The sequence below is a fragment of the Cibotium barometz genome, chromosome 14, assembly GCF_041138505.1.
Source record: "Cibotium barometz isolate CiBa-2024 chromosome 14, ASM4113850v1, whole genome shotgun sequence".
NCBI lineage: Eukaryota > Viridiplantae > Streptophyta > Polypodiopsida > Cyatheales > Cibotiaceae > Cibotium > Cibotium barometz.
Window position 1 is genome coordinate 43,599,403 of NC_141059.1, and position 25,967 is coordinate 43,625,369.

General features: G+C 38.8%; 1 protein-coding gene across 4 annotated transcripts in view; it reads right to left on the reverse strand.

The window, feature by feature from the left end:
• LOC147632045 (RNI-like superfamily protein) overlaps positions 1-9,625 on the reverse strand; it is a 202,620-nt gene extending 192,995 nt beyond the window's left edge. For all 4 annotated transcript variants that reach the window (XM_086808625.1, XM_086808627.1, XM_086808626.1 and 1 more), the window contains exons 1-4: positions 9,316-9,625; positions 9,121-9,238; positions 8,760-9,020; positions 8,576-8,649 (exon numbers count right to left, since the gene is read on the reverse strand). In XM_086808625.1, the coding sequence (XP_086664751.1) occupies positions 8,576-8,649; positions 8,760-9,020; positions 9,121-9,238; positions 9,316-9,397 (535 nt within the window). In that variant the 5' untranslated portion in view covers positions 9,398-9,625. The remainder of the gene's footprint in view (positions 1-8,575; positions 8,650-8,759; positions 9,021-9,120; positions 9,239-9,315) is intronic.
• Positions 9,626-25,967: the final 16,342 nt, after the last annotated feature.

Here is a 25,967-nt window from a genome sequence, read left to right on the forward strand (position 1 = left end):
TGTTTTGTCCAACTTTTATGTTTTATGCAAAGTGATCATGGATATGTGTTAAGGTTGTGGCCATGTTTAAATGTTTTAATATGCTTTGATGGTATCGACAAGTGTGTCAAAGGCCCTAGTCCCCCGGGCACCCGCTGCAAGTTTCATGCACTACAAAGCAGAGTGCATGTGACATTCCCTCCTGCTTAGCTTGGCGGCAGGTTCATGGCTTCCACGTAGTCCGCCAACAACTGGGGGTTTGAAAGAACTCCTCATCTAGCCAATCAACTTCGTGGGTACCTCGATCTCGAAACTTTGTATAGAACTGACGTATCTGTCGACCGGAACCATGCTTCCAACAATGAAGAAGGATCTGCTCAGGCTCAATGACTTCTGCTTTGTAAACCACATCTGGTTGCTGTTCATCTGAATTATCAAAAACTTCTCGTCCAACATATGGTATTAGCCAAGAAACATGGAAAACATCATGCATTGTCCAACTGTTAAGCAACTTCAACTTCATGGAGACATCACTTATCTTTTTAACTATCGGGAAAGGTCCAAAAATATGGAATGAAAGCTTGAGACAACGTTTGCCCACTTGTTTCAATCTCTGTTTCATGATGCACAGATAGACCCAATCCCCTTCTTTGAAATGGACATCTTGTCTAGACTTATTTGTCTGTCTGCTATAAGCTTCATGTGCTTTGGTCAAGCGATCCTTAACTGACTCAATGATTTCGGAAAATGCTTCCATCGTTTTATTAGCCTCAAGAGATGGAGACACCAATCTCGTCAAAAGAGAAGAGAAACGGTGACCAAAGGCTGCTTCATATGGAGTCCATCCGACACTGGATGAATGAGTATCATTCAAGATAGCTTGGACCAATGGAAGATAATGTTTCCATTTGGATTGTTAGTCATGCAAAGGTTGAAATAACCCAATCTTCTTTGTATGTGGAACCTTAACTTTTTGACAAATCTTTCAAGCTTGAACATGTGAATATACATCATGCCTCATTTTTGGCCAATAAAAGGACCGTTCTAATTTCTCGAGGGTACTGTTGATACCTCTATGTCCTCCAACTAAGGAGTCATGGGCATCATGGAGAAGAGCTGATTGCTTTTCCTGAATGACACAGGCGGTTCTTGAAGAACAACCAACCGTTCAGCACTGAATGATGGCCAGGCTCAAAAGTGAGCGCCAAATTGTATTGAGTACCAAACTCAGGGGAGTCGACATACTAATCTTTCATGCTATCTACGTCTTTTCCCATGATTTCGAGAATCGTACACTCCTGAACTACCTGGATGCTGGCCTTTCAACTAAGAGCATCTGCAACAACTGGGTTATGCTTAACAAGGATGTACTCGATCATTCCTCCCCAAATTATTGGAAAAGTTGACTCCACCTGGCTTGCCAATCACTTCACTGGGCACTTGGCATGGTTTGAAGCCACTTAAGTGCTTGGTGGTTTGTTTTGACTATGAACACTTGTCCATAAAGGAAAGGCTTCCAATGTTTGAGCGTTGTGATCACACCCAAAAGCTCTTTGTCATAAACCGAATAATTCTTTTCAGCGACATCCAATTTTCTACTATAGTAAGCCACAAGTCTATTGTCCTGCTGGAGAACTGGAGTGCACGGAATGCATCAAGTGCCTTGCCTATAACTAAGACTTTTTGTCTATGAGTCTTCATACCCTTGAGCAAGGTTGGAAAACTGGTGAACATGAGTGTTGTAGGCTTGACAAAGACCTACGAAAGAACGGATCTCTTGGGCAGTCTGAGAGATGTCCCAATCCAAGATCTCTTGAACCTTTGAGGGGTTGAATCGAATCCCATCGGAACCGATGATATAGCCCAAGTATTGAACCTCTTTAACACCGAAGATAGACTTTTCAGCATTTATGTAGAGCCCATTCATAGTTACCACGGAACGGGAACGTTCCGGGAACGTCGGATGCTAGAACGGGAGCGGGAACGGGAACGGGAACGGGAGCGGATCGGGAACCTCGCGGAACGCCACGTCATATGACATGTCAGCATATGACACAAAAAAATGTAACTTTTTGTATACGGATAGCCAAATATGCTTCCTAATATTTGCTCCCCCAAGACATGAATGAACATACATTTCTGCAAGCAAAACACACCCCCCCCCCCCAAAAAAAAAAAAAAAAAAAATTTGGCGGAACGTTCCGACGTTCCGGGAACGTGCCTTCGCCCGGAACGGCGTTCCGGCGTTCCAGGAAGGCGGAACGACGTTCCGTGGTAACTATGAGCCCATTATCTCGCAAAAGTTGCAAGACTTTCTCCACATCTTTCTCATGCTGCTCCACAATGGCGGAGAATACAAGTATGTCATCAAGAAAGATGAAGACACACTTACCAATGAGGACTGCAAAAATCCTAGACATCATTTTATTGAAGGTTGCGAGTGCATTGGTAAGCCCAAAAGGCATGACTACGAACTCGTAGTGACCACGCTCAGTCCAAAAAGCTGTTTTTGGAATGTCAGCTTCAAAAATGCGGACTTGATGGTAACCACTCTTGAGGTTGATCTTAGTGAAAAAATTTGCACCGTCTAAACGCTCCAAAATGTACTCAATCCTTGGCATAGGAAACTTATAATTAATGGTGAGTTTATTCAATGCCATGTAGTCTATACAAAGACGTGCAGACTTGTCCTTCTTTTGTGGACAAATAGGATGGGTGCAGCAAATGGTGAAGAAGAAGGCCAAGCGAATCCGGCTCAAAGGAGCTCACATAACTGTCTTTCAAGTTTCTAGCTCGCCCTCTAACGTCTTGGAAAGACGATAAGGGAACCTGCTAGGAGGTTCTGATCCAGGGACCAAATCGATATGATAGTCCTCAGGACGTGATGGAGGGAGACTAGGCGAAAGATCGTCCCTAAGCATAATGTCCTGATGTCTGGACAGGAGGTTTGCTAACTGTGGAACTGAAGATGAGATAGGTCACAGGTGCTACCGATGAGACAGAGGCTATCTGAGCACGAACATAAAGTAGTGTCCCTTCGCTCCCTTGCGGATAGCTCGTCGGGCCTGGAGGTGCGAAATCAATGGGATGCCAAAAATGCTTCTATCCCCACAAATCATGACAAGCTCATGAAAACCTTTACAAATAGTAAAAGTGTCCTACCCACAATCAGAAATAGGCTCATATTGACGAAACCACTGGATTCCTAAGATCATGTCACACTCTAGAAGAGGCGAGACAATGAAATCTCGTTGGAATGAGGCCTTTTGAACTTCAAAGGCAAACTGTTGTGCCTTCTGAGATATGTGGGTACGGAGACCAAGTGTGAACCCGTCCACATCCAAATGATATGGCACTAACGTGCAGCTCATCTTGTTAGCCAACCGGGAGAGATGGCGTCCTCGGAACTGCCCATGTTGAATAGGGCTACAAATTGTCAGCCCCCCTTGGTAGAGCCATTAGCTTGGATGAGGCTTTTCTGTGCAGTATCACTCTCACCCTCTTGCTTAACATCAAATACCACGGATGGCATAGGATGCATAGAAGGTAAAAGCTGAACTACATTTGTGGTGGTAGGCGGGGCTGAAAGAGCTGGAGATGATGTGGCAATTGTGGCAGAAGGAGCTTTGGAGGCTTGCTCCGCTTGCCAATTTGTGGCAATCCTTCTTACCATGCCCAATGGTATGACAAAAAAAACATATGTTTTCTGACTAGTATTTTCGTTGCTCTTCTAGAGGAAGATAACCTCCAGTGATGCCTACTTTAGCCTTTTCCTCATGGATTTTCTTAAGCTTGGATTCCTTATCCTTCTTACCCCTTGAACTAGAGCTATTACCGTCGTCCTTCTTAGCATCTTTAGAGGATGCATTACCTTTCCCTTGCTGCACAACAACAACACAGCAAATTGCTGCTGTTGGGTTTTAATACTGGACTGCGACGACTGCTTGGGCTTGCCTCCGATCATCTTCATTTTGAGCAAGAGTCAAAGCCCGGTCATATGTACTGGGTTCAAAGTTGCGAACCGGGAACCAGATATTGGGATCTAATCCACGAATGAATTGATCCATCTTGGCATGCTCAGATAACCCTAACTGTTGTGCTAAAGTTATAACCTTTCCGGAAAACTGAAGCACTATCCACCAAGTGACTGGCTCACCCATAAGGTGCGACGCCGCTACGTGGACTCTGCCCTGAGGATCTGTAATCCTAGCTAATGGAAAATGAGCAGTAAATCGATGTATGAACTGATTAACTGCTAAAGAATCACACTTACTATCATACTTACTGAAATTTGGTTGAGTTCAAATGATGGTAGTCGATGTCGCGAGCTGCTGGCTGATGGCACCTAAGGCTGGGGAAACTAAAGAGAGGTGCTGATATCTTAGATGCATGGCCTCCTTTTCCCTTTGGTGATCAAGTAACATACGTTCTCGATCGAGCTCTCGTTGGTGCTCCCGAGCGGCGAGTTTAGCCTGACGCCGGTCTTCTTCGATCCTGCGTTGGGCTTCCTAATAGTCTCGTCTATCTACTTTTTCTTATTGCTTTCTTGCTTCAGCTTCTACTTTTTCTTCTCTCCGTCTAGCCTCATCTTCTCTTCTTTGTTGTTCCATCTGAAAGAAGAGGGAGATGTAGTCGAGGTTGTTGGAGGCGAAGATGGACGTGCTACTGTTGCCTCCAAGAGTTGGAGACGCTCCATGAGAAGCTAGTTCTTAGCTCTGAGTAGAGCTATGGTGTCTACGGTAGTCGAAGAGCAAGGTCTCCTTCGGGGGAGACATTTTCCAACTCATGGGTACTCTCCTCTGTAGACATGATGCAGAAGTTGGTGGTCGTGCCAGAACGCAATCTGACCATCCAAGGATGCCCTCACGCTAGGATACAGTGTGTGTGGATAAGCTGAATCTCATACCAATGTAACATGCAACGGAAGTATTCGTAATTAAGGGTCCTGTCACACAAATTCTCACACCGCCTTTTGTATCCTGAGTTTCGCGAGTTTAGCAATCCACTTTTATGGCTTCAAACTTTAAGAGATTTGAGAGAGAGATAGAAACTATACATTATATGGGGTCCCCAATTACCTACTGAAGGGCCCCCTATCCCATTACCGGAATGGTATTTGCTTTATTACTTCGAAGAGACTGACTTTGGACTGACAATAAGCCAAACGCAAGATCTTTGAGGACCAACAGTCGGGCTGAATTGTACACAGCTATAAAAGCACCAATGATGATAAATATCAAGCCTATGCACTCTTTCCAATGGATGTACGAAGACTGCAAATCTGAGGCTGAGAAGGGGCTGATTGGGATTGCTCTAGGCTATGTATGAATGCTGGAAATGAGTATGAATGCTGAGTTTTACCTTCACCAAGTGGCTGTAGCAAAACGATGCAAACAAAGATGCTGAAAACTGTATGAATGCTGAAAACGCAAGGTGCTATGTAGGGCTGAATGCTGTAGATGCTGCGTTTTGCTGAATGCTCTAGATTTGATGCTCCTATATGCTAATGGAGGAAACGCTGATGGCTGATGTGCTGAATTCTCCAGTCACTTATGCTCCTTGGGTTGAAGGCTTCTTCTGCGCTGAATATGATATGAATGAATGAATGAATGTAAAACACGACTTGTTCATGATAAATAAATGGTAAAAATCCCAATTAAATGCTATAAAATATGGAAAAAATGCCAAATAAATTCTAATAAATGCTAGATGTTATCTAAAGACTTCTGCAATGGATGAATGATATGCAATATGCTGAGGAATTGGACTGACTATCTAAGGCTTAGGAATGACCTACGTAGCTCGTGCCTGACTTATCCTGGATTGAGGATTACAATGGGGTCACGACGTACGACAATTATCATCCTAAAGGGTACTAATAATGTACAATGTTGCACTAATGATGATGAGCCATCTCGTCACCATGCACTACAGTGCAGAGTGCATGTGACAGATCTCGTTATTCTTTTTCAAGATCAAAAGATCACGAATACCTCAAAGATAAACTTTTTTGGTACTCATTACTTGGGAATTCTTAAGTAAACCCATTGGCCTTCTTCCACAACTCTACTTGATAGCATTTGGTTAGCATAGAATTCTGCTCTATCCTACGCACTATGTATGCTTGTAAATTGCAGCATCTCTTACTCCCATTTCAAGAAGTCAACCACAACGCCAACTCGGACTTTCTCTAAGCCAACTCGGACTTTCTCTAAGCCAATCATCCATGAGGCTCTACATTGATAGCCATTCATATGCATAAAAGGGACCATTAGCACTATTGCAAGCAAATTGTACTAGCAAAAGATACTCTTTCCAATCAGACCGTCTCACAAACAAAAATTCATGCAGCATGTTCTCCATTGTTTAATTTACACACTATGTTTGTCCATCAAACTCGGGATGACCAGCAAGCTCACACTCAGCTTAATGTCCAAATTCTTGAACACTCCCTCAATTCAAAGGAATTGCAAAAGTACTTTAGAGAAGAGTTATCCACATAGACCACAAAAGTAGAGCCATAAAAATAATGTCTTTACTTTTTTAACACATGGATCGCAACATAAAGTTCCTTCTCTAGTGTAGACCATTTGAATTGTGGGTCAATTACCTTTTTACTTTCAAAAGCCACTTGCCTACCATCTTGGAATAGAACCACTCTAATGACATAATCATTGACATCCATTTCGACCACAAATGTCTTAGAAAGATCCAAAATTGGAGCATAGAAGCAATAGTAACCTCATGTTTTAAATTCTTCAAAACACTTATCCAGCTCCTCAATTTCACTGAATTATCTCCAAAAGACCTCGAAGTCCTTCTCCTTATAAGAGAAGATCTTGGAATCCTAGTCCTCTTTATGAAGATCATAGGCTACATAAAGATGATGATGGGAGTTTCAAGAAGAAGCAATGAGGGAGGAGTTTATAGTCTACAACAAGAACATCAATTTTAAATAATTGAACGAAGTCAAAGAATAATAAAGCTCTAGCTTTCATCCAATTGTTTTAAATAGCTTCTAGTGCAAAGTGGGGGGTGGGGGGGAGTCCAAGATCAAACATGTGATCATGAATTTAAGAGCTTGAAACACACACCTATGATTGGTCGATGTTAAACTAGATTGAAGGAAAAATCATTCATTCAAAGGCTATCAAAAGCGGACAGGGATATGTATTGGAAAGAGTAATTCCTTCAAATGCAAGCTCAATAGCCATTTTACTTCAAATGCCATTAATGACTACAGAAAGAGGCAAGTAAAGCCACAAGAACCAATTTCTAAGGTTTACGGAAACACAAGAAAGTCTAGGGGACATTGAACACTTCAAAGTTCAAATCTTAGTGTAGCCAGTTCATTTATGTTGATAAATATTCATCAAACAATGGAGAGTTTGGAAGAAAAGGTCATAAGCGGTGCCAATCATTGAAAAATAAGGATCCACATACATAGATAAAGAATACTTCATGATTGCACCACTCCCATGATTTAGGAACGCCTAGGCATTCATGATGCAACTATGAACAATTATGTATCTCAATAGATCACATTTAACCACATATGAAAGGGCGACATTAAGAGTGCAGAGGCTATCCCACTTGCAGGTCACATTCAAATTTAAAAAACAACAAGGTTGTTAGTTTCTTCGCACTTGGTTTTTGTTTTCATAGACTCTATATGCGATGCCCTAGGTAGACCTCTTAATCAGCCACCCTACACTATTGGTTCAAGTCAACAATGAATAAGATTTTGGAGAAAGATCTCACGAGGCCTACCAAGTCGTCTTGTTGCTTTCTAGTCCTACAAAAGAAAGATGCAACTTGAGAGAAGACATGGCCTACTACACCTTGAACAAGGTGACCATCAAGAATCGGTTCCTATTCCCCCTCAACTACGTAGATCTAAAAAGTGGATATCATCATATACTCCAGTGTCCAAAAGTCAGCTTCTTACACTACTTTTGGATTTTACAGTTCCATTTAAGTTAACTAATGTCCCGACCACCTTTACCCGTATAACAAACAAAATCATTCAAGACCATAAGAACTTCAAATGCACTTTAGGTTTTCTTTAAAATCTTAATCCATTCCATGACAGAGGAAGAAAGTCATGGGCACTTGATCATCGAATGTTTGAATCAAGCTTTTATTAAGGCACAAGTTGTACATCATGGCAAGAAAAGTGAGCTTTTTTTTGACAAAGATCCACTACATGAGACACAATGTGTCCAAGAGGAGGTTCGTGTGGATGATGGATCCTACAAAGCTCAAGGTAATAGAAGAGAATGCACTAGGGCTTTTATTTATATTTGGGGCTTTGTGCATATGGCCTCTCCTCTAAATCATTTGGCCAAGAAATAAGTGACTGCTACCGAAAAGAACCGTTCTAATAGCTCTTATCTCAAAGCTAGTGTTGTTTACTCTGGATCTACATAAGCCTTTCAAAGTCTCGTGGAGATTGCATTAGAGCAGTCCTTCAACCAAGAAAACACATCCAGTCATGTATACGAGCAGTCATCCTAGAGTACCTTACATCCACCAACTTCCAACAGTGTTACAAAGCAAGCACTAAGATATGCAATACATGTTGACTGCTTCTTACTTGACAAAGTAATGTCACCCAAAGGTCCTTCAAGAGGAGAGGTTGAAGCTTGTGCAACTGCTTCATTCAAGCACCTGGGTGGTTCCATGTTGGTGGACATGATATTAATTGTTTGTGTCGGTGGAGTAGATATTCAAGGGAGGGAACAAAAATAAAACCATTACTTGTAGGTTAGATGGCTTACTCTTGTAAGTGTGCTTCCCAGAAACACTGCCTCCAGTCTATGGCAGCTTCAACCTCACAGAGATTCAGAAGCTCGATTTTTGAAGGAGAAAGGGTGGCGTTATACCTATGCTTATTGACACCAGAGGGCCATCTTTTGTCGAAGTGTTGCTTCCAAGCACCGTTCAAGCAACAAGAGCTAGAACCATGCACCATGACATCAAATGAGCGTTTTGGACCTCGGCGTTGTCCCGTATGCGATTCTCCACATCTATCTGTAAACCTGCAGGCATGTGAAGGAGGCCAGCCATGATCAAAGATAGCATCAAGATGGCTGTACACAAGCAAGAAGCAAGTGAAAAGCATCAAGACAGCAAACTCACCAGGATTTGCAACCTGCTTCATCGTGGAGTAGTTCCAGAGCAAAGGGAGGAAGCAATGGGATGATGTTCTGGAGAAAATCCACCGGCAGAGTGAGAAGCTCTCTGCGTTTTTCTGCATCTGCAGTCCCCAAAAATGATGAGTGATAGATAGACGCTTGCTGTAGACTAGTTTTAAGTGCGAGGAAGAAGGCCCACCTTGCTTCACGAGCGCAACTACTGCTTGCTTGCATAGCTCGACCAAGGATGAAGGAGCCACCATATCGGAGAGAGAGCTCATGCTCAAGACATGTTATTGCATTGTATCAGATACATCTCAGAATTCTATTCGGAGGGACGGGGATGACAAGTCCATGTGTCGGAAACATTGAATTGAATAGACCAGTGGCATGCCGAAGATTCTAGCTTAGGCCTTCTAAGAGGAGGAGATAAAGGCCTTATATTTAGAGGTCACTTTCTACCTCACTAGTGTCGCTATACCTATCTTTGACGGACACACCATTAAAAAATATATCTTTTTTAAGGAAGTACAGGCAAAAGAAATATGTGTAAAGTCACCCTTCCTTTCCTCTTTTGAATAGAAAGAGGGCTTACTCATCTACGACATGTAGGAACTCGGCACAATAGGGCCTAGCGAAAATAGAAGCTAGGCACATCGGGTTACACACAATGTATGTATGTATGTACGTATGTATATACAAGTACGTATGTGTATAAGTCGTGTAATACGTTGAAACCATACATGCTACAACAGGAAGATATGTGTATGTGTGTGCGCCTATGAATGCGTGTGTGCATGTCACATACACACATGTAAATATATGTTTGTGTATGCACACGCGCGCGTACACACACACACATACACAATTTATGTATATGAGCACCCATAATATCCATAGATATTGTTCACACTCATACATGTATGTATACATATATTTATGAGTTGACTTCATGGTCCTCAACTTGCCAACCTTATATATAAACACATCATGCTTGCCATATATATCCATATAAAAGCTCCTAAAGCACCAAACTTGGCATATAAACATACATCTAGCATTCCAACCCAATAAAATAATGACAATCTTAACACACTTGAACACGGCTTTAAAACAATCTTTAGACAACTGGATTGTCTCTCCTTGGAAGCCTATACTCCTCGCCTCCATCTGGCAAAATATATTCAAGATAAAAACATTAGCTATTGAAGATATAATTCTTGAGGGAAAAAAAAAGATAAGGATAAAACCTTACAAAAGTCAAGGTCTTCTCTTTCAAGACCGGGCAACGAACTCAAGGCTAGTTCATTGATCTCATCAACCTCTAGATTTCATGGTGCAAGAATAGCACGGTCTTTGAAGAAGCATGCATAATCCTCCTCTCTCTGAAGATCTTTGTATACCCATTTTACCAAACTCAAAATAGAGTTGCCATCATGGATCAACATTTGTGGTGGAATTACCACTTTGCCTTCATTGTTTGGCTGGCCTATAGAGCCATCTCCAATTTGTAATGTCCATTTGACAAATTCATGTTCTATATAATTATAAGCACTCTGTCTAACCCGCATGTTTTGGGTGAGCTTTAAAACACTCACATATCTCCAAATATGTGACCAGAATAACGTTGCATCAACAATATCCTCACGCGATCCCTTTGGCACAACCGGTAAGATTTGCTTGAAGTTACTACCAAAGAGCATAACTTTTTCACCAAACACTGTATCACTTTGCATAATGTCTTTCAATGTCCTGTCCAGTGCTTCATATGCGTATCGATGTATCATTGGAGCCTCGTCCCAAATTATTAACCTTGCAAGCTTCAACACCTCAGCCAATGGGCTATTAGCTTTGATTCCACATGTGTTAGAAGCATTAAGCACCAATGGGATTTTGAAACGTGAGTGAGCTGTACGACCATTTAAGAGTAACAATGTAGCTATTCCAAATGATGCACATGCCAAGGCAACTTGTTTCTTTCCATGCAATCGAGATAGCAAGACATTATAAAGATAGGTTTTGCCTGATCCACCTGGTCCATCAAGGAAAAAAACACCACCCCGATTCAAAGAAACAACTCTAAGGATAGTATCAAATGCTCTTAATTGATAACTATTGAGACTCATTTCCATGGAAACATACAAATCAACGTGCTGAACAGAATCAAACATCATCTCTTCCATCAGCAAACCATTGTTAACAGTGGCAACACTTGATCTATCTAGATTAGGAAACCCTTCAAAATCAACTAACTGCTTTCCATACTGTTGTAAGAGATCGTGTATGTGCGACAAAGTCTAATTCTTTGCTATAGAATGACAAACACCAACATCTACACACCTTCTCCTGCACAAGGAATGAAAAAAATCTTCTCAAAGTTTGGTGGAGAATTTGTCCCAAAGTTGTCCAAGGTATATAGGCTCACAAAAAACCATTATAATGACAAACAAGTGATGCAGTTGGAATCCTGTATTCTGAATTACAGCTTCTTGGAGACACATATACCACTCCTCATCACTCTCCAGCATTCCTCTGGCTTCACATGTAGCCTTAAAACATGGATACAAATGTCCATTCACTATTCGCGCAAATCCTCAAAAGATTTACACCCTTTGCACCCTATGAGTAGCATGCATAAGTAATATTGCTCACCTGCACTTAGACTAACATTATATATACGTCCAATCATATTCTCCCTTTTCCCTTTAGTCCATGAGCGAAGAGCCGAATTCCACACCCACTTACAAGGGAAATCAACATATAGTAAGCTATTTGTATCCGTATATAATTGATTGGCTTTGAAGCATTCGGTGAGAGATGTTCTTTGGTTTATGTCACAACTAATCACATCACACAAGTTATCCTGGTCATTGAAAAGCACATTATTGTGTCGGGAGATGAACATGTAACCTTTGTATATCAGGCTTTTCATCGTGCAAATCATATTGATATATGCGTCAGCATGCCTCTAACGCAGACACGTACCATGCATCCAAATATTGACTAATCTCATCAATAATCCCATTTCTGTCTTGTAACTCTATAGTAGCTCTATCATGTCCTTTGTATACATACTTATACAAATACTTTACAGCTGTAATGGTAGAGCATACTTCTATGTTAATATGGGCTTTGTACCTCAATGAGAGAAAAGGGTTATATGGAACAACACATCGACTATACACCCTATGATCCTTTACCTGGGTGAAACTACCATTGTCTCGTCGCATGTAAGTTGGATACCCATTGTCATCAACGCTAGTAGTCTCGCAAAAATTTCGAGGGTACCGATGTTTGTAACTCCTGTTAACCATGAAAGGAGAGCGCATATTTAGTTCACCACATGGTCCATGGACATTACAATGACTAATTATGATGTGCAACAACTCAGGAAACATCACCTTGTCAGGAAGTTCAGCACATACCAACATATCATAGTGAGGGATCTCAATCAGTTTACATCCACTTTCCAATATCAATAATATATGTGCATGTGGCAAGCCTCTTTTTTGAAATTCAATAACAGAAACAAATCCCCATACCCTTCCAAATATAGATTTTTTCACCAATAAGTGCATCATGTCCTTATGCTTCTCATAAAAGACCCGTGTAGTCAAGTCAGGTCAAATCTTGGGCACGAATCTTGGGCAACCTGACCCGGAAATAAAGCATTGGTTATTTCATCCCACTTGGGATTTCAAGAAAAGGTGATAAACATGTCAGGTTTACCCATCTGCCTAACAATAGCCATTGAATCTTGGTACAATTGATGCATATATCTAGGCCCCCGAGTATATGTAGAATGTTATGATTTAAAGAGGGCATCTCATCAAGTTTATTCTCTAATTCATGCTCTGTATCATACACATAAAACTGAGCAAATCGAGGAGCTGCATCTCGTGTTTCATTAGGTATTACATAACCAACATGATGATAGGTGGTACCATGGATTTGAAAATTGAATACTCCTTCCCCCCTAGTGAACTAACTATCCGTGAGAGCACCCAATGAAACGAATGCCAAGGCATTATTATAAGAGCGTATATTCTTTCTGTATTCCTTATTTGCATTATCATTACCACGTAACAACTCAACTATTATAGGAGGTGGATTTTCCAAAGGTAGAAAAGAGACCTTCCCACTTCCACAACAATGTTTGCCCACATATTGTCCAAGCTTTCTTAATGCCTCACATTTCCAAATTATTATACCACAAAAATGGCACTTATAAGAAAGGGCTCCTAATGAGTAAAGAGTACAAAAACGGCACTTATAAGAAAGGGCTCCTAAGAGTAAAGAGTACAATCTCCATAATATGCCACCATAGTTGCTGAGTGCTTAACATTCCAAGGTAAAGAAAACACCTGCCTTATAGAGTGACATTCAGATTTAATATCTTTCACATCACCAACAACACAGGTTATAGAATGAAAATTATCATCCATAGGCAGCTCATCTAAATCAAATAAAAAAGGGCCTCGTGCCATATCTCTATGTGTTTGAGCATTTTGATGTTCATTGATAGGTTCTTGAAGAACCATAGCATTGAGAATTGCTCTGTTACTTGAATCTAAGTGGATTCTGCCATGGAGTTCTCTATGCTCCTCATTTTCAACCAAATGTTTCAATTCCACCTATGTTAAAGTAATCCGTAAGGTTAGCAACATTTTGTTTTCAAATGCAAGCCCTTGTCCATGATCGATTACGGGGAGTCATGCGTGTTGCATCCAAAATTCGAAGCCGATGAACTTGGTTCGAACTCAAGTATGTAAAGCTACCAACCATCTTCAATCTCCTTCGAAACACAAAATAAAGAATACTATTTTTCTTAACCTCAAACAACAACATAATACTTGAGATAGACTAAGAGAGAGAGAGAGAGAGAGAGAGAGAGAGAGAGAGAGAGAGAGAGAGACAATGACATAGATAGACACATAGAGAGAGAGAGAGAGAGAGAGAGAGAGAGAGAGAGAGAGAGGTTAGATAAAGAGAGAGAGACAGGTTTAAAAGTGATAAAGAACAGAAATACAAAACATGTGGAGAGACAAAAAAATAAGAGCGCGAGAACAAAATAGAAGAGAGACAAAAAAATAAGAGCGCGAGAACAAAATAGAAGAGAGAAGTATTAATTTGAAAAAATAGAAATTTCATATATATCGCCAAAATGGAGAGCCAAATCTAAAAGTTGTAATACAATTTGTCCCTTGAGCAAAAAACATCATTGCTCTCACAAAATCTCTAGGCAACTACCTTGGTTTCTTCTAACACACGGCTCATCTTTTTCATAATTGCATTGAGTCTATTAATAGATATCTTTAGACTCAATACCTCCAAGCCTAATGTACGCACTTTCTCTTTTAGAGAATCTACTTGTTCTTTACATTGGCCATTACATCCACGTAGACATTCCCCAATTTCAACATGCATGTTCTCCATGAAAGAAATCATGTCTCCATGCGACCACTACTATGATGGACGCGATGGAGATGACGAGTCAACTCATCTCTTAACGTATCTCCCCTTTGGCTAGCACTTCCATGAATCTCATCCCAAAGGGTATCTAAGTACTCCTTGCAAGTAACCGAATAGAGCTTGTTCGTCCAAATAAAGACCTTGACCGAGCAACAGGGAATGTACACACATGTACACACACAAAGGGCTTGTTTAGAGCTTGTTTGTCCAGATAGAGACCTTGACCAGGCAAGGTGCTTTGTAGCTCAAACATTCATCAACTCATGCGAGGTAGCAAAGCTACTTCTTCATTGGAAGAATCATTCACAGCCACTACAGCTTTGGAGCACTTGTTATCATTTTGAATCTCTATTTGCTGAAATCCAAAATTAATATCTTAAAGCTCTACAATTATCTCTATCTATCTTTCCCAACATATAACTAACCCTAGTAACCTACATATATACCGCAAAAAAAAAAAAACACAGTGATACATATAATTGCCTACTATGAAAAGGTTTTTTGCTTTTTTAAGAACGTTTGTCAAGTTAATATAAGACTACTACATGCATATATTCTCCAAGGCTACTATAGTTTGTATATTCTATATATTCTGTACAATCTCAAAGGCAGAAGTCTAAACAATGAAAGGTTTGTAGCATATCAATATTATACTAATATTTGAATACAAATTATAAACAATAAAACACTCATAAGATAGAAAAAGATAAAAAGAGTATCTTGATGTACACATTTCTCTCTCTCTCTCTCTCTCTCTCTCTCTCTCTCTCTCTCTCTCTCTCTCTCTCTCTCTCTCTAACCAAACATACGACAAAAAAAAATTCCTTTATCTATGCATCCCTTTTTAACACAAAAATTGAGAGAGACAGAAACGGCATAAAAGAATTAACCTCAAGTTGAAGAGAGAATTGTACTCGAAAGTACCAACTTTGATTCGATCGTCCTTGTGTTTGCTTCTACACAATCACATATAAATGCCCAAAAAAATAACAAACTTATGATCTCTCTATTTTTGTCATCCTGTCCTAACTATATTTCACACCAAATACAAAATAAAGAGCAAGAATAATTATTGGTGTATTTCATGTGTGTGTTTGTGAGAGAGAGAGAGAGAGAGAGAGAGAGAGAGAGAGAGAGAGAGAGAGAGAGAGAGAGAGAGAAGACCCATCCATCAATAATCTTAAATATTATTACATTATCTTTACCAACTTCCTTAACAAAATGCACTTCAATATTTCCCTAAAAATGAAGCGCTTTTCCTTGGAGCTCCTACATCTACTATCCACAATGTAAAAGCCATCTAATAATCCCAATGCCTCTTTGATTAAGAGGAAATCAAAGAGGAGCTTGATATTGTCATCTAGCCTATAAGAGTCTAAGACTATATAAATATATCGAGGATTAATATCATCCCACCCATCAAAGCTAAGAACTTCCCATTTTGGGCTACAGTGGTATCCAAAAAAGCCCAATTGTGGAATCTTCTTTGACAAAAAAGCACAATTGTGGCATCTCCTCAAAGAAGATCATATCCAACAATTTGTTATTGTCATAGGTCAACTTCAAGATATTTAATGACATGTCTCTGCATTGAAACATAATCAAATTATATATTAATAACAATCATGATATTTTTTATATTTACAAATAGTAAGAAAGAATGAAAAAGACTAATACAATCTAGCACCAATGGTCACTAAATAAAAACACAACCATATTTATTTTCGAGGGAGCTTATGCTTTGGGATACATTTGATAACCTCATCAAATACTTGTCGTACTTGATCTCTATCACCATGGATATTATAGTCTATTTCATAACGATCAATCAAGCCCAAGCTTTCTTGAGTAATCATGAGCGCAATATTTTCATCTAATTTTTCTGAATCTAATCGTATAGTAATTTGAAAAACATCGTTCCAATTAACAGCATAAACCAGCCATGGCTCAGACCAACTTGGACTATGAAAATAACGACACTCAAGCTCTACAACTAAATTCACCCTTTCCTCAAAGGAAAGAGTGCTCCTCATGTGCTAAAAAAAATGCAAGTCACCTCTTCCATCTGTCAATCATACACATACAATTATATAAGTAAGAAGAAGCATGAATACTATATGTGTCGATGGGTGTCAAATATACTAATGCGATTACATTGTGTGTGTACATGGATGTTTGGAACTCTACATTTGGGTGCTTACCCTTTGTGTGTGTACATGGGTGTTTAATTAAAGACACATAAGTACACACCCTTTTTCTTGCTGTGTGAGAGTGTGTGTGAGTACATAAGAAGTTTCTCTTACTGATCCACTCTCCCTAGCTGTAAGTGCAACTTGGATTCTTATAAACCTACTATATAAAACATATGGCACAATGTACTCTACAAAGTTAATGCACAAAAATCCTCTCAACAAACAAAAAAAACTTAAGACACGTAAAAATAACCGTATCTTTCTTTTACACACACATACACACACACACACATTTCTCTTCTAAAAAATCCTTTTTATTAAATATTCCCTGAATTTTCTTTTCCAATAAACTCTCATATTGAGTTCTTTTTGTTTTTTTAAGAAATAAACTTCAAACTGACTTATTTAGTGCCCTGATGGAGGGGTCTATTATAGTTGGCAATATGAACACCATTTTGGGATTGTCATTTATTATCTGACTGCTAGTGGTTTTGTTTCTCTCTTGTTTGAAGTCAGGATCCCGTATCTGGTTTTTCTATAAATACCCTATCCTGGGTGGGGCTCTACTTGGTGTTTAGCACTTCATGGCTTGGAGGTTGAGGCTCTGGATTTGCTGATCTGGCCTATTTTGTGGTGGTTGTGGACTGGCGCATTTAGTAGATACATGCTACCATACATTTTGGAGGGAAACCTTTCAAAGAACTTCATCTCCTATATAAGTTAAGGTGAGTGATCTATTCACTCACTTAGTCTACATTTGGCTTTGTTGTCATGAATCTACTCCTAGCATGCAGTGGGAGACCTTCCAACAAGGTGCTTTTTTCTGTTCTCATGTAACTTGGCTTACATTTTTAAATGGTTCATTGCAAGTTGATGCAGTATTATGCAAATGCTAATGATCTGTTAGGTCTGATAGAAGCATGATGGATATTGGTTGTTAGGATATTTAGTGCATGGGCTTGATGCATGCTTGATATTTTGTAGTTCTCTAAGCTCTATTTTTGTCTGGGTCACCTTTTTATCATCAATGGTTTTCATTTGCTGCCTATAGATTTGTAAAATGTGGACACACACACACACACACACACACACACACATTTCTGTTCTAAAAAATCCTTTTTATTAAATATTCCCTAAATTATTTTTTTCAATAACCTCTCATATTGAGTTCTTTTTGTTTTTTTAAGAAATAAACTCCGAACTAAGGGGGAGATGACTTATTTAGTGCCTTGGTGGAGGGGAGATGACTTATTTAGTGCCCTGATGGAGGGGTCTATTATAGTTGGCAATATGAACACCATTTTGGGATTGTCATTTATTATCTGACTGCTAGTGGTTCTATTTCTCTCTTGTTTGGAGTCTATTATAGTTGGCAATATGACACCATTTTGGGATTGTCATTTATTATCTGACTGCTAGTGGTTCTATTTCTCTCTTGTTTGGAGTCGGGATCCCATATCTGGTTTTTCTACAAATACCTTCTGGGCGGGGCTCTGCTTGGTGTTTAGCACTTCATGGCTTGGAGGTTGAGGCTCTGGATTTGCTGATCTGGCCTATTTTGTGGTGGTTGTGGACTGGCGCATTTAGTAGATACATGCTACCATACATTTTGGAGGGAAACCTTTCAAAGAACTTCATCTCCTATATAAGTTAAGATGAGTGATCTATTCACTCACTTAGTCTACATTTGGCTTGTTGTCATGACTCTACTCCTTGCATGCGGTGGGAGACCTTCCAACTAGGTGCTTTTTTCTGTTCTCATGTAACTTGGCTTACATTTTTAAATGGTTCATTGCAAGTTGATGCAGTATTATGCAGATGCTAATGATCTGTTGGGTCTGATAGAAGCATGATGGATATTGGTTGCTAGGATATTTAGTGCATGGGCTTAATGCTTGCTTGAGATTTTGCAGTTCTCTAAGCTCTATTTTTGTCTGGGTCACCTTCTGATCATCAATGGTTTTCATTTGCTGCCTATAGATTTGTAAAATGTGAAGTAAATGGTTCTTGGTGTAAGGTATTATGTTTTGCTTAGGTTTCTACATCTACTGTAGGTTTCTTAACTAATAAATTTGGGAGGTATGGAATGCCTACCCTTTTGATCAAAACTTGAATTATACTGGTCTTGGGAGAACACATCATGCCTTTTTCTGACTAACTGTATTGAAAAAATTTCCTTTATTGTTTTCACCTAGTCTTGGCAATGTTTGGGAAGTAGATTCACTTCTCCTCTGCTCTATCTATCTGTGAGATTTTGAGTCTCCTCTCCAACTTATATATTGGTTAGGTATGGATGCCTTCTGTCCTCTGTTTAGTTTTTCGGGGTATTTACTGCATTTTTGGGTTCCATCTCCACTTGGGACCTTTTTGGCATGTAGTTTTGGAGTGGTCTTTTTTTGCAAGACCTAGTATCCTTTTGAGATAATAGTGTTACCTGGTATCTGTATACACTAGTAGAAATGTTGAGGAGTTCTTGAATGAAGGGTTTTCTTGAACTAGTTTACAGGCTAGAAAAGGTTCTGACTTGAAACTATGCACCACAAATGATGTCTTTTAGGTCTATTTTTTTGTTACATTGTTGCAAGGACAACACTTGTTAGGTATGGCTCAGGGCTTCTTGCCTCTATCTAGTTTGACCTTACCAAACTCAGCAAAAAGAAGTTCCCATGGATCAACATTCCTGATGGAATTACCACTCTACCTTCATTGTTTAAATGGTTACCTAAAGCTATCTAGGAGATATAGGCTCACAAAAAACCAAAATGATGATGACAAAAAGTTGACGCAACTGGAATCCTGTTATCTGAAATGCAACTTCTTGAAGACACGTATACTACTCACATCACTCCCTAGCATTCCTCTCACTTCACATGTAGCCTTAAAATCGGGATATAACTACCCATTCACTGTACATACTTTCTAAAAAGATTTGCAGCCTTTACACACTATGAGTAGAATACGTGGATAGTATTGCTCACCTACACTTGGGCTAACATTATACATACGTGGATAGTATTGCTTATCTGCACTTGGGCTAACATTATACATACGTCCAACCACATTTCCCTTTTTTCTTTTAGTCCACGATCGAAGAGAAGAATTGCACACCCACTTGCAAGGGAAATCAACATCTAGAAAGCTATTTGCTTCTGTATCCAATTGATTAGCTCTAAACCATTCAGTGAGAGTAGTTCTTCGGTTTCTATCACAACCAATTACATCACGCAAATCATCATGGTCATTGAATATAACATGATTTTGCAAGGGGAGATGAACATGCAACCTTTGTATATATGGCTTTTCATCATGTAGATCATATTGGTATATGCGCCAACTTGCTTGTGATGTAGACATGTACCGTGCATCCAGATACGTGCATCCAGATATTGACTAACCTCATCAATAACCCCATGTGTATCTTGCAACTCTATAGTAGCTCTATCACGTCTCTTATATACATACTTATACAAATATTTCACTGTTGTAATGGTAGAGCATACTTCTATGTTAATATGGGCTTTGTATCTTATAGAGAGAAAAGGGTTATATGGAACAACCCATTGACTATCCACCCTATGATTCTTTACTTGGATGAAACTACCACCATCTCGCTGCATATAGGTTGGATACCCATTGTCATCAACAATAGTAGTCTCAGAAAACTTGTGAGAATAACGATGTTTGTAACTCCCGTTAACAATGCAAAGAGAGTACATCTTTAGTTCTCCACATGGTCCATGAACATTACACTGACTAATTATCTTGTGCAACTTCGGAAACATCGCCTTATCTAGAAGTTCAGCACATATCAACTTATCATAGTGAGCAATCTCGGTAGGTTTATATGTACCCTCCAATATCAATAATATATGTGCATGTAGCAAGCCTTTTTTTTAAAGATTTAGTAACAGAAACAAATTTTGCCACCCTTCCAAATAATGCTTTTTTCACCAATGAGTGTAACATATCCTTATGCTTCTCATAGAAGACATGTGCCGTCAAGTTAGGTCGATCTTGGGCAGCCTGACCTAGCAATAAAGCATTGCATATTTCATCCCACTTTGGATTGCAAGTAAAGGTAATAAATAGGTCAGGTTCACCCATCTTCCTAACAATTGCCATTGAATTCTAATTCGAGGTCCCCCAATATATGTAGATGGTAGAACTATCCGATGTCCAGCAATGCCCCTAGAGACTCTATTGACCTCATCACTAACATTAACCATATCTGCAAGCCTTTGGTATACTTCAGTACTCATTTAAACCTTGTCTATTCCTACCATAGAGTGGAATTCCAACATGCCAACCATCCTCTCCTCAAGGAAACATAAGAACATATAATAGAGGTATATATAAACGATGCAAATTAGATATTCTTTTTATAGCACTTGTGCAAGACATTATTTGAATATCTCTATGACCTACATAAAAATCATCTCCTTGACTTGGCATGATAAGCAGCTACCTCACTACCCGTAGGAACCAAGTATTGCCTTGAGGTTGATTGAGCTTCATTGATGATCATTCTCAAATCTGCATGTGGACTAGACTGTAACATTTTTCTCACTGTACGAAATGCACCAGCATACGGATTGTGTTCATACATAATTATTTGTAACCTTTCAAGCACATTATGATTTAAAGAAGAAATCCCAGTAAGTCTATTCTGCAATTCATGCTATGTATCATACGCATACAATTGGGTAAATTGAGGAGCTGCATCTTGTGTTTCATTGGGTATTACAAAGCCAACACAATGATAGGTAGTACCACGGATTCAAAAATTAAATACACCTCCTCCCTTGGTAAACTGATTGTCCAAGTGAGCCAGTGAAACGAATGCTAACTCATTGTTATAAGAGCGTATATTCTTCATGTATTCCTTATTTACATTATCATTACCAAGTAACAGATTAGCTAATGTAGGAGGAGGATTTTCCAAAGGCAATAAAGAGATATTCCCACTTGCACACCAATGTTTTCCCACATATTGTCGAACCCCTCTCCGTCTCTCACCTTTATTTACCACAACAAAAGCATTACTCCAGAGAGAGAGAGAGAGAGAGAGAGAGAGAGAGAGAGAGAGAGAGAGAGAGAGAGAGAGAGAGAGAACTATAAAACATGTTGAGACATAAAGAAAGAAAGAGCAAAGAATAAAATAGAAAGCGAGATATAACGACTTTGAGAAAATAGGAAATTCATTAATATCGTCTAGAGAGTCAAAGCAGGATAGTTGAGTATAATTTTCTCCTAGACCAAAAACATCATGCTCTCACAAAAATCACTAAGCAATTGTCTTGCTTTCCAACATACGGCTCATCTTCTTCATAATAGCATTGAGTCAATTAATGGATATCTTTAGACTCAATACCTCCGAACCTAATGTATGTACTTGCTCTTTTAATGAATCGACTTGTTCTTTACATTCCCTAGTACATCCACCTAGACGCTCCCCAATTTCAACATGCAAATTTTCCATAAAGAAAATCATGTCTAATTGGTTGGCCTCCATATGCGAGCACTGCTATTGAGAACGCGATGAAGATGATGTGTCAACTCATCTCTCATCATATCCCCCCTTTGAGTGCCACTTCCACAGACCTCATCCCAAATGGCATCTAAGAACTCCTTGCAAGCAACCTGATTTTTCTTGGTGCGTTCACAATGTCCACAATTGTCTGTAGACGTTTAGCACTTGGCTGTTCTAATGAAGACCTTGACCAAGCAACAACACGAACGTTCATCAGCTCTGGTGGGGTAGATAAAGCCATATCAGAATTGGACGTTCCACATGCCTCTACTATGGCTTTGATCCATTGTTTTACCAATAGAGATCTCCATTTGCTGAAATCCAAATTGAAAATCTTTAAACTTTGCAAAATCTCTTTATATCTTAGTCAAGATGTTTCATAACCCTGTATACCAGCACTATAAACATGTAAACACCTCCTGGTTTCCTCTCTAAAAGCCTAATATTAGCAACCATTGAGAAGTTCTTTCAAGCACATTTCTCTACTGTTTCATAGTTAATATAGTCAAGGTACTAAAATAATTTTTGTTTGATTATTCTCTTAGGTCATATATTCTATCTATAGAGCTTACTCTACAATAAAAAAACGATATAACAAACGACGTAGAACATGTTAAGAGATAAAAGAAAGTAAGAGCCACATAATAAAAAAGAAAGGGAGATATAAAGACTTTGAGAAAAAGGCAGTGGTCTAACAAATAAAAAGTTTATAGCTTAAACTACACTTATGTGCACACAAAAAAGTATTAGACGTGGCAAAGATCATAATTACGTAAATATTTGCCATAAAAATCATCAATATTAAAACACCCATAAGATAGAAAGAGATATAGAAATTATTTTAATGTGCAGTATATCACCAAGCATATTAACTCCAACTTCACAAATAGATAGAGACAAAAGCGCAACAATAAAACTAACCTCAAGTTGAGGAGAGAATGGTATTTGAAACCACTAACTTTGATGTTATTGTCCTTGTGCTTGCCTCTACACAAACATCAAAACAATTATAACTCTTATGGTCTCTCTATTTTTCTCACCTTGTCCTAGCTACGTTTCACACCAAATACATAGAAAAAAAAGGCAGAGTAGCTATATATAGACATTAATCAATAATCTTTAAGGTTATTACATTATCTTTACCAATTTTCTAACGGAATGCACTTCAATATTTCCCTAAAAATGAAGCACTTTTCCTTGGAGCTACTACATTTGCTGCCCACAATATAAAAGCCATCTACTAATCCTAATGCCTCTTTGATTAAGAGGAGTTTGAGATTGTCATCTAGCTTATAGGGGTCTAAGACTATATAAATATAGCGTGGATTGGGATCATTCCATCCATCAAATCCAAGAACTTTCCATTTTGGGCTAGGTTGGTATCCAAAAAAACCCAATTGTGGGATCTCCTCAAAGAATTTATTATTGTCATAGGTCAACTTTAGAATGTCTAAGGCCATGTTCTGCCATGACCTATGACAATTTATTATTGTCATAGACTTTAGAATGTCTAATGCCATGTTCTGCAGAAAATATAATCAAACTATACATTAATAATAATCATGAAAAGAATGAGACAAACAAACACAATATTTTATTATAAAAAAACATATATATAAGTAAGTTGATGCATGACTACTATGTGCAAGTGTATGAATCATAATTGTAACTACTATATGCGTGCGTGTGGGTGTAAGAATCATGATTTTAACTACTATATGCATGCGCATGGGTGAAAAATGAATATGTGTGTGTACATGTGTGTTTCAATTTGTACATATGGGAGCTTTCCCTTTAGTGTGTGTGCATGTGTGTTTGAATAAAAAATACATGTAAGTCCTTATATTTTTCTTCATGGATGTGTGTGTGTGTGTGTGTGTGTGTGTGAGAGAGAGAGAGAGAGAGAGAGAGAGAGAGAGAGAGAGAGAGAGAGAGAGAGAGAGGCAACACTTCTTCATTATGTACAACATCATAATTCATCAAACACATTATTTGTATTAAAAAATAAATAAAAACTATTCAAATACGAATGGTCATAGAAGAATAACACAACAATATTTATTTTCAAATTAACTTATGCTTTGGGATACATTTAATAACTTCGTGAAATACTTGATGTACTTGATCTCTATCATTAAAGGCATTATCCCTTATTTCATAAAAATTAATCAAGCCTAGACTTTCTTTAATGTTCATCAGCACAATATTTGCATCTAAATGTTTTGCATCTTAACGTATAAAAATTGTAAAAACATCGTTCCATCCACTTGCTTGAACCTCACTGAGCAAAGCCCTTTTGCAAGAAGGCATCACCAAAAATGTCAACAAGGTATAGTTAGTACTTAGGAGCTCTTAGCCCTCTTTTGTTTTTATAGTTACTACCCATGGATCAAGTTGTGCTTTTACTAAGGCTGTTGAGAATTTCGACCCATAGATAGGCAATAGAAAACACTACACACTATAAAAACCAATCCATATAAGCAAGATCAAAGCTCTATTAGGATTAAATTGACATTGTAATCATGAATTTGGTTTCATGGACTTGTAAATACCATCTACTATTATACAATTATGATTTTATAATGATTTCTCAAATCATGTCTAAGTTTTGTATAATAAGATTTGAAGAATTTTGAATAATAAAAGTGTTTATTTGTAAACATATCTCTTAATATGTTTCATTTTTCATAGCTCCAAACTAAGTAAAAATCAAAATCATTAGTCTTAATCATGTGAAGTAATTAAGATAATAAAAAGTTTGGCTTGTGTACACCTATGGACACATGTGCCATATGTGCACATTTGTGCCCTATGCACACATTCCTTGACAAGATTTTTAAAATGAAGGATTGTGTTCAATCATGTGTGCATGTAGAGCTGGAGACATTGGCCAGGTGTGGCACAAAACCCTGGCATAAATCTCACCAAATTTTTGGTCGAATAAGCCTGGTCAATGGGGTGTGCAAAAGGCACCCTGGATGATTGTTGCGGTATCAAGAAGCTAGGAGTCGAGGAACATCTTTTGGTTGTTATTTACCAGGTTTGAAATTTTTTTGATAATAGAAGAATTTATTGAAAACATGTAAAAGTTGCACCATAGAAGCTTGCCAGCTCCTACTTAATCTAGCACCGCAGGCAGGCGTAGAAATCCAGGGTGCCTTCTGGGCATCCCATGGGCTTGTTCGTCCCTTGTGTTGCTGCTTGTTGGTGTCAAGAACGACATTTCAGTGCTTAATCTCCCCATGGCCTTAGTCATCTAGGGTGCCTTTTGGGAATCCCATGGACTCGTTTGTCCTGTGTGTTGCTTCTTGGTCAAGAACGACACTTTAGTGCTTCCGGCCCACCTAAGCTAGCTCCTATGACCTAGGCCATATGTCTGTGTTACCCAATGCAACAAGATGAATTTTAATTCATAACACCCAACAACATGAGATGCACATACATGGAGCTATACTAGAATTTCTATATACCCACTCACAATGATCAATCCCGATGATCTCCTCATCCAGATGGAGAGACACACATTGAACACTACTATTAGTATGAGTGCAATAGAGTTTATTTCCATTTACATGGCAAAATAAATCCTTGAATATATAGTAAACATCCAAACATGAACTCTTCCATTTTAAACACCATTCTAGTTGTGCAATAATA